Source organism: Typopeltis vanoorti, chromosome 13, assembly GCF_054136105.1.
Source record: "Typopeltis vanoorti isolate ZY-2024b chromosome 13, IOZ_Tvanoo_1.0, whole genome shotgun sequence".
NCBI lineage: Eukaryota > Metazoa > Arthropoda > Arachnida > Uropygi > Thelyphonidae > Typopeltis > Typopeltis vanoorti.
The window spans coordinates 18,223,138-18,232,759 of record NC_143561.1 but is presented as its reverse complement, the minus strand read 5'-3'; the positions used below and the strand labels follow the sequence as shown (position 1 = coordinate 18,232,759).

Sequence of the window (9,622 nt, the reverse complement as noted above, 5' to 3'; positions counted from 1 at the left end):
ATTAATCGTATTGAGTTAGATGAGACGCACGTTAAGTCTATCGGTTTCTTACCTTGTTAAGACAGTTGCAGTTCGACCCTGGCGATCCCTCTCTCTCAATGATGCCGACGATTGTAAGATGGCGCTGCTGTCAGCCAACATAAGGCCAATAGCAATCACATCTCGGGCTATCAACCAATGGGATTGCAGAGACTTTCCGAACGCTCTTTACGCTTCCTAAGCTTAAACTGACTTAGTGAGAGCGAGCCTTCAGTAGCGGCTTGCTGGTACGGTGTAGCTGGAGTCACGTTTGTGTGCGCACCACGTTTATTCCGTAGTCACAGTGACGTAGAAAGTGATGGGGTTGAACAGCTGAGTAGCGAGAACGAGAGAGAGAGAGAGAAACTTTTCGCTTGTGTGAAACTGTCAGTAGTCCACCATGATGTCATCTAAATCCTCCAGCGATCACGTCAAACGTCCTATGAATGCATTCATGGTGTGGTCCAGAGGACAACGTCGAAAGCTGGCCCAGGAAAACCCAAAGATGCACAACTCGGAGATCAGTAAACGACTCGGTGCCGAATGGAAACAGCTGTCGGAGGCGGAAAAGAGACCGTTTATTGACGAAGCAAAGCGACTGCGAGCGCTTCACATGAAAGAGCATCCCGACTACAAGTACCGACCTCGTCGAAAACCGAAACCGCTCCTGAAAAAAGAAAATTCATTCTTACCTATGGCAAGCTTCCCACCGCCGATCGACCCTTTGGCGCGCTTTCCTATGACCTCAGTGATCGAAAGCGAAAAAGCCGTCACAGCCCGAACTTTTCCGCTGCCCTTAGCGCCGAGTGCCCTGTCGCCGTATTTTGGCGGGATGTACAGTCCCTTAGATGGAAACATCGCTAAGCTACGAGCGGAGGCCCTGTCTCCGACGCTCTTCAAACCCCGTGAACTGACCGAAGGTCCGCTGTTGAGCCCAGGTCAATCGCCATTCTATAACACTGCCGCCAGCAGCTTACTGACTTCGCTATCCCACTCGCACGGAAATTTGACACCTCCCTATGGTTTAGTGTCGTGCGGCTGCACCCCGTCGTCTACCTATTTCCACAGCGTCTCGGGATCGTCTCCGCTAACCCCGCAGACCTCTGACCTCCGTTCACCGTTTGCCTGCTTCTTCCTGAAGTCGGACGATCGTTTCCACCGGCATTCCAGTCCACCGAATCTGTCCGTCAGTCCGATTATTTAGCGGCTTCGTGGTGCATGAAGTTGTAAAACTGCAACCTAGTCAAAGGAGGTCAATACATCCTACGACATAAATGTACAGGACCTGTAAGTTCGCTGTGTAACAATCCATACCGGTTCCTAGCTCAATATATTAGCCAAAGCAGGTATGTAGATGTTGCTGTTTTTATGCTTAAATAGACTTATAACGACGTCAAATGACTGAGGAAGCCTTACCAACTATAGGACTAAGGTGGCTGAATAGACAAAGGGAAATCAATTTTTGAACTAGACGACAAGATAGGATTAATGCCAATAGGAATGACGATTTCTTTATTCTACTAGAAAGGAACTTTAACGAACCATAATTTTCTTTGATGGCTCTAAAGATTCACTACCTGTAAAAGTAGGTAAGGTGACAAGTGGAGACCTTTCTCCCGCCATTGTAGTTCGTCTAGTGGTTTAATCGAGTAGTTTATGTTTGTGTTATTTTGTGATTTCAACTGGTATTGTATTTGTCATCTGTGATCTCGGCTGTTTTTTGCTCCAATAACAAGTCATATAGAAGCAGTGCACATTACGAAATATAGGTGGCGTCTAAGTCAATAGCTAGCTAAAAAATGTTCGTCTTTAAAAATGAGGAACAGTTCCTCAAACCAAATTTCTATTTCGAAATGTGGGTAAAGCGCAATTTTCCATAATGATAATATTCCTAAGAACTTGTCAGTGCTTGTATATCGACAGTAACTATGAGTCAGGTCATTTCACAATATTATCTCATATTTCATTTCATGTTCGACAGCAGACATGACATTTTTTAAATTACTTTTACTTCTAAAATTATTGGGATGTTATCTGATGTAGAAATTCAAATATAGGTTACTTATAGATTGAATTATACGTAGATATTAAAAAAAAATACCTAGCCTATATAACATTTGTTCAAACAATTTTATGAAACTAATTAATTACCTTAAAATGAATTTTTACCTCGACAGAGCCTGTAGAGTATAAATGGCGAACTGCTTAGCAGACGAAGTAACAGCGCTTGTAGATTTTTATATATTTTTGTTGAGAAATAAAATGACAAATTGCCAGTTATTTTAAATATTATTTTAAATGTTAAGTTAAGGATATTTATTATTTCCTTGTAACATAATAAGGTTATTATTTTGTTTAGGCTGATTGGCGAAAAATTAAAAAAAAAATTCATTCTTGAAACCACTGAATAAAATAAGCAAATGAATAACTATTATTTACAAAATTCAGTGGCGCCACCTGTGTTTCACAAACACCAACCGTATATCATACGGAATTGTCTAGTCGATATATATGACATTATTCAATTTTATTGTTTTTATATTCTCTTTAGGCACATCTTAGATTAATGAGTTACTAATGTTTTATTGCTGTTTAAAGACAAAGCATTAAGTATACAAATAATGCTGCCTACAAATGAAATTGTGACACCCACCAATTATGTGGGTTTTAGCTCAAGATCGTTGGCGACTCAACGAGTTGTATAGAATATCTAGTTTAGATAGTGGAAATAATTCAGATGATTTTAAAGAACGAAGACATGTCACCTGCGATAAAAATTTTGTTATATTTTTTTTATTTGTTTGTTAACTCTTCTGTCTTTTAAGACATTTAAACATTAGTATTTCTGCTCTCTGCATTATTGTAAATATTATCGAAAATTCTTGGGGCTATTCTATTAAAAATTAATTGAAGTACAGTTTCAAACCGCACCTAGTATTTAAGTATGCTGTTCTAGGATTTTTCTTTCTTGACAGAACTTATATCCAAAAAAATAAAGAGAAATACTATAGTTAGCTAGTGTTGCGCCTCCCCCCCTTTTTATTTTGACTTGCATTGCATTTTGTATAGTTTATTGTCTAGAACATTTAGTTGTTATTTCAAGATATCTAGAAGAATTAATCTCATTACTTTCCAACTATTTTCAACCTTATATTTTTTGATCTATAAAGAAGAATCAAAACCAATTTAAAAAAAAAGATAAAAACTTCAAAGAAATGTTTTGAATCTCTGCTTAGTAATTAAAATCCTTCAGATCAAGATATCAAAGTTATGTCACTGTAATTATTAAAATATATATTTAATGCATTACTGCGTACTACTGCATTCCTTTAGGCCATCTTTTTTAAACACACACACACACACACACACACACACACACACACACACACACACACACACACACACACACACAACAAAAGTTTGATAAATGCGGAAATGGAGTTGCTATAATTTGGTTAGATAATTTTTTAAAAGCACAGTTAAAATTAAAAAACAGTTACCAAAAAAAAAAAAAAAAAAACCGAACAGTACTCGAATCCTTATTGCTTTTATATTCACTTATTGAGCAAAATTATAATTTAGCAACGAAATAGGAAAAAGATGTGCCGGTAGAGGCCTAGGATGGTCTACGAAAGAAGTTTTAGGAGTCAGATTAACGAGAAACTCAATCCCTTAACAAGTATGTTGATATCAGTAAGCTTCTTTACAAATAATAAAGATAACTTGACTATAAAATACTAGAATTCAGATCAAGTATATTAATTAGGGAAGGAAAAAACTCCAAACTGAAAATCTATCTATCTATCTCTCTCTCTCTCTATATATATATATATATATACAAAGAAAGGAAAATATATGTCTTTAAGCACTTGCTTTATTTTTTAGTAACTTTGGGATCTACTCTGGATCCATATTACCTTAATTTTCAATGTCTTCAATGTACAGGACATAACAGCAGCCAATCTCACAGGGAAAATGAGATATAACAGAAATGAATGGGGTGAGGGGGAATCTTATGTTTCTTTTTTTTTCCCGACCTAGATGACTTTTTGAATATTTTTTGTCTGTTTTGCGAGAGAAGGACACCCTTCCACATTATCTAACTCATCCTCAGTTGAAAAGCTGTTATAAAAGTTCGTTATTTAAATTGGGAGAAGGGGAAGAATTCGAACCAGGTCTTTCCAAACAATAAGCCTCTTAGTTCTTCTACCTGCGCATCTGCAGTTAGAAGAACATCCGTTTTCGATCTATTACTCTCGTTTCTCTCTTTCTTTCCCAATTGTAGTTTCTTCTCTTTCCACTGTTCTCTCCCAAATACATGTTGGATTCGATGTACACTTGTTCTTTTCATTTCACTATTATTCTTATCATTGCATTTCCAATTCGTCGCGAATAGTTATGCCATATACACCTAACCTGAAAAATTCCTGTTTAGGAATTTAATATCTGCAAATAAAACTGTTATGCATAAGAAAATTAATAGAAATGGCAAATAATATCTTGGGACAGTATAACAATGTTAGTATACCATTCTGTCACGAGAAAGCCTTAGTTCCTCATTTCTAAAAACCTATGACGGTATTATCCTACTCTATTCTTAAGGTTATTTTTAATTAATGCTCAGTTTGTATTCCTTCTATGCAATATTCTTAATAAGATGAGTAAAAAAATCATAATGATACGGTTGCATGCATAAGGCTTCAAAAATCTTCAAACCAACTTGTTAGTTTTATGGGGGTGGGGGTGATTCGTTCTACAAAAAATCCCTTTCGCACTGTTTAATTTTTTTTTTTTAATTCTGTAATTAAAACACGCCGAATATTTTTAAGATGCTGTAAATGGCAAATCTTTAGTGTGTAAAAAATGGAGATCTTTAATTTGAAAATCATTGATGTATTTATTAATTATCGTAAACTTTTTTTATTTTAAAAATATCGAACTATTTAACCAATTTTGCAAATTAAAAAAAATTAAATTATGAACATTTCAAAGCATTGCGTAATTATTTTTAAAACGTTTACTATCCTATATTCATTTTAGGTATAAAATATAAAATGATGTTGAATAGGATGCAGAGATAGAATGTAATAATTTCAAATATATACCTAAAGAATTCATTTGATACTATTTGGTATTTTATAATGGATTACAAATCTTTAATTATTCTATCAATTACTGACTTACATATAATTCTTCATTAATTTTAATTTCATTATTATAGTGTTATAACTAAATAACTTATAACTCTGATGGTTCATTTTTTCCCTGTAAACTTGATATGCAGATCTGCATCTGATATTTGTACGTAAAAGTTTAATGTATCCAAAAATCTGAATTCAAGTTCGCTGGAAAAATGAATCACAGATTAGAGTTATATGAAATAATCTTACTAAACAATATAAAAAAAGTTTCAAGCTTTAAAGAAATATATCTTGCTAGCAACACAAAATATTTTTCTAGACGTACAGTGTGAAAGAAAAGTAACTATTACTAGAGCTATGTAAATGTGTGAACAATTTGAGCTCTAGATCATCCCTTGCTTCTATTTAACATGTACAATTGTAAAGTATGCTACTGTTATTGTAATATAATGTAAAGAGCAGGGATGTTATGAAGCTCTTCTGATGGGAATCAGAATATATGGAATAAGAACAATTTAGAAGATTTAAATAGTATTAAGCAATCGATTTCTTTTACTTTCATGTAAAGAATTGACTGCATAAACTGTATTTTATGATGTGTGAAATGAGAGATAAAAACTAAGAAATAAATTGTTGTCCCGATCTAAATTTCTAAGTGAATGTTTTTTTTTCTTCTTAACTAACAACTTTTATATCACAACTGATTCATTCCACAGACAGTGAAAAACAAAATCTCATCTACTAATTCAACCCTATTAGCGTATGCAAACATAGAACATTAAATGGTCTAGATTTTGGAACTATTTTCGAAATTAAATTCTGGAGACTAATGAAAACTACCGGGTTAAAAAAATAAAAAAAAAGGTGTACAAGAATAAGTACAAAAGGTCAATTGGTTTGATAAGAGATTCTCAAAGCAATTTATCACGTTCCATTTGCTCTTCATGCGCTAAGCCAGATCCTCTCCCGAACTGTTAGTTGAAATATTTTCTTTTCTTCAACGCATTTGCCTAAATAATTACAATGTACAGTTACTCAGAGCTATTTTTTTTATATTCCCAACCTTCCCCACATTCACTGTACGAAGACACTACAGTTCAACAACTTTTTGTATCTGGGATTACCATAATATGAGTTAACCTCAGATCTAAACTGAAATATTAAAATCCTTAAGCGCAATATTTCAATTTGTTTTCTAATACTTCCTATTCAAGTGAGACTGAAAGTTTTGTGTTTGCAATTGATCCTTAACCATGCTTAGATTTAGTGGTTGATGAGAAGATCCTATTCATTAATATATACAATAGTCCTTATCACAGCAGGGTTAGACTAAGTGGTTGGGTCTGGTTGAATGAGTGGTTAGCGCTTCCGCTTTCCAATCAACAGGCTTCCCGTTCGGATCCGCCGTGAGCCTGGATGTTTGTGATTGCCTTTAAGTAATAGATGAATTTCGCTGTCCGGTGTGAGACCCGTTTGCTTATTGAAAGACTGAAATGGTTTGAAAAGTTCTAAGTTTACTTCGGAAACTCTGGATCAAAGTCTCCGAAGTAAACTGTTGACTGAACCATTGCTTCAGTGAAACACGTGCGAAGTACTGAGGGGTTTGTGCAACTACCTGCTGCACAAACTACTCACGACTTCGAACGATCTCGGTCATCGCTGTGTAGTTCTTGAAGTAATTGGATTTTATACGAGTGAAAATGATTGAACGAAAGAATGTATAATGGAACTCACTGGAAAATTTGTTTCTTGTGACAACTTCTCAATTATTTACGTGGGCTGTTTTCTACAGACCCGTGCAGATCTTTCTCCATCAACTGAACTTCTTGGTCGACCACTGCGCTGCCGATCATCACTGCTTCCTGTTTCTTTGTAACGAACAAATAATTTACAAACGGTGATCAAGTAGAGGCCTATCAGGATGGAAGGAATTAAACTCACAAGCGACTGAACTTTGTGTGGCACCATCTTTAGCATGCATAAGAACAATCTCTAGTTTTTCTTTTCACGTTAATTTAGGTTCCATGGTACAACAATCTGAAAGGGGGGGGGGGGGAGGGGAATCAATAAACCATATTGTGACTGGCCTATGAGACGTGACTTTTGGTACATCCTGTGTATACATAAAATAAACTAAAGAATGCAAAACAAATCCCTGGCGCAGATATACTATAGGTTTACAGTTTCTCTTGGGGGGGGGGGTAACCACCCAAGTGAGAGTAAAAAAAGTCTCCCACTAAAGAGAGTCTCACCTAAAAAAGTGAGTGGACAATACAGATGTAGTGTCCTATGAGAAAAGGTGAAGGAAGAAAGATCCAAGTCATTGTAGTCCAGTTTGTATTTAATACTGCAGTTATAACAACACTCAATACGTCAATAATATAGCCTACATTTTTAGCAGTTTACCATCAAGAAATTTGGTTCAGAGGACCTACAATCCGTTAATTCCAATAGAAGGTAAGAATACCATCAGCTCCTTTCCCTAGCAGTGCATTCCTAATTAAAATAAACCAAGAAACAGTATGAATAACTGGGTCGCATACTTCCCATGTATCTTTTGCTCTCTCGGTCTTACCCGGTTTCGCACTAGTGCGATGTCGCACACTCATTCTAATGATCTCACTCAATAATTATCGCTCATCAAAATACTGGCGGCCTGTATTTTGATGTAGTATCAATTGATGAACGATGTATGATTAAATTACACTCATCCATATAAGATGTATATGGATGAGTGTAATATTACTATAATTTACAAACCGATTAGACAAATATTAATCTAAAAATTGACTAAGCACACACTCTCTTATTAACGATGAATTTATCGAATAACCGAGGAGAACAGTGCGAGCTGCTATTGTCACTACAGTCCCTAGTGAAAAAGGATCATCCATGTAAATCTGCTAGAAAAAACATTCGAAGACATGTTAGGGGGAAAAAAAAGCAAAGAAGTACCTTCTGAAATAGCTATGCATAACATCAATATAAAAAGAGTTAACAAAATTTAAATAACAAGTGCAGAAAATACATTCTCTTAGAGGAAGAGCTGGAACCTTGGAAAACCTGCGCCTGGTGCTAGAAGCTCCTTTTCAGTGCTTGGTTTAGCTTAAGAAAGAGAAAGCACAGGATTTTTGAAAAACTGCTACGCGAATTTCATTTTTAGCATACTTTATTCTGCTTTAACATGCTTTGCTTACAGGTAAGCGAATGTATTTTGTCGTAGGATCGTGAAAAACAACGTCTGGACAAATATGGACCCGAAGAACAATGTATGTCATTTTTCAAAGATTAAAATAAAATAAAATATACACAATGCAAATTATTAGTCACATATGATGCAGTACAATTTATATATAAGAACAACCGGGAAAAAAATGATTACCACAACTATCTTTGATTCCCCAACTGCTTTGAATAAACATTTGCTGAGGACATGAGCGTCCGTAGAAAATTTTCCAGGGGAAGGGGGGGGGAAAGCTTGTAGACAAATAATTACATTAATAAATTTTTATTTAATTATTCAATTTTTTGTTTTTTCTCAAGTAGATCTAGGAGGGGGGAAGTTCCCCGTTTGTCCCTCTCTGCGGACACCCATGGCTGAGGAGTTTATTCTCAGTTCTAAGTTCGTTGGCCACAAACAATAGGTGGAATGTTTCCTTCTGGGGTTTTTCGAACACTGAAAAAAAACAACAACAACTATTGCATGTACATAATTTTTGGACATTTATCTTCCACACACACACACACACACACACACACACACACACACACACACACACACACAGAGGGAGAGAGAGAGTAGGGTTACTTTCACAGATTATCTGAGGTTGGCTTGAATTTCTCAGACTCCTTGAACTTGTTATAAAGAATGTAATTCCTTCAGAGAAACATATGAAAATCCTTGTCAGATAAAATCATAAGGAAATTACTAGCTTCATGTTCATATTCGCTTCTCAGACATATCTGGTTTCATATTAGGAGCTTAAAATTATTCATTTAGTTTCAGAAACACTCAATAACTAAAAATAACAACCATAAACTAGGCGTTACAAAAACTTCCAGAAAACTATACGATGAAAGAGTATTTAATTCTGCTAAAGGCAGGTGTGTTCGGGGTTTTTCCTGGGAACACATCTGCGAAAAGAAACCTCTGTATGAGAATGACTAATGTCATTTGAAGTGCTTTTAGAAATTATTCTGGCATTGCAGATGGAATTCGAACTCAGCTCTTTCCAACCAAAGAGTGTCGTCTCTGCATAATGTGCTACGGAGGCCCTCAACGTGAAGGATGAAATGACTTGCACAAGGCAAGCATCGGAGAAAGGAGAAACATATTTTCTGTGTGATTAATGTCTATGGGAATTAACCTCATTTCCCCTTTCCGGATTGATTTCTTGTGTTTTTCTTCATGAATAACAACATACATAAACCTTTAATCTTTAATCAATTTGCTATATGATTTA

General features: G+C 35.5%; 1 protein-coding gene across 1 annotated transcript; it reads left to right on the top strand.

Annotated features, from left to right (window-relative positions):
• The first annotated feature begins 251 nt into the window (after positions 1-251).
• On the top strand, positions 252-5,807 carry LOC150099964 (transcription factor SOX-14-like). Its single transcript, XM_090402931.1, has one exon. It carries the CDS (start codon positions 419-421, stop codon positions 1,220-1,222), a length of 804 nt encoding a protein of 267 aa, XP_090259057.1. The 5' UTR covers positions 252-418; the 3' UTR covers positions 1,223-5,807.
• Positions 5,808-9,622: the final 3,815 nt, after the last annotated feature.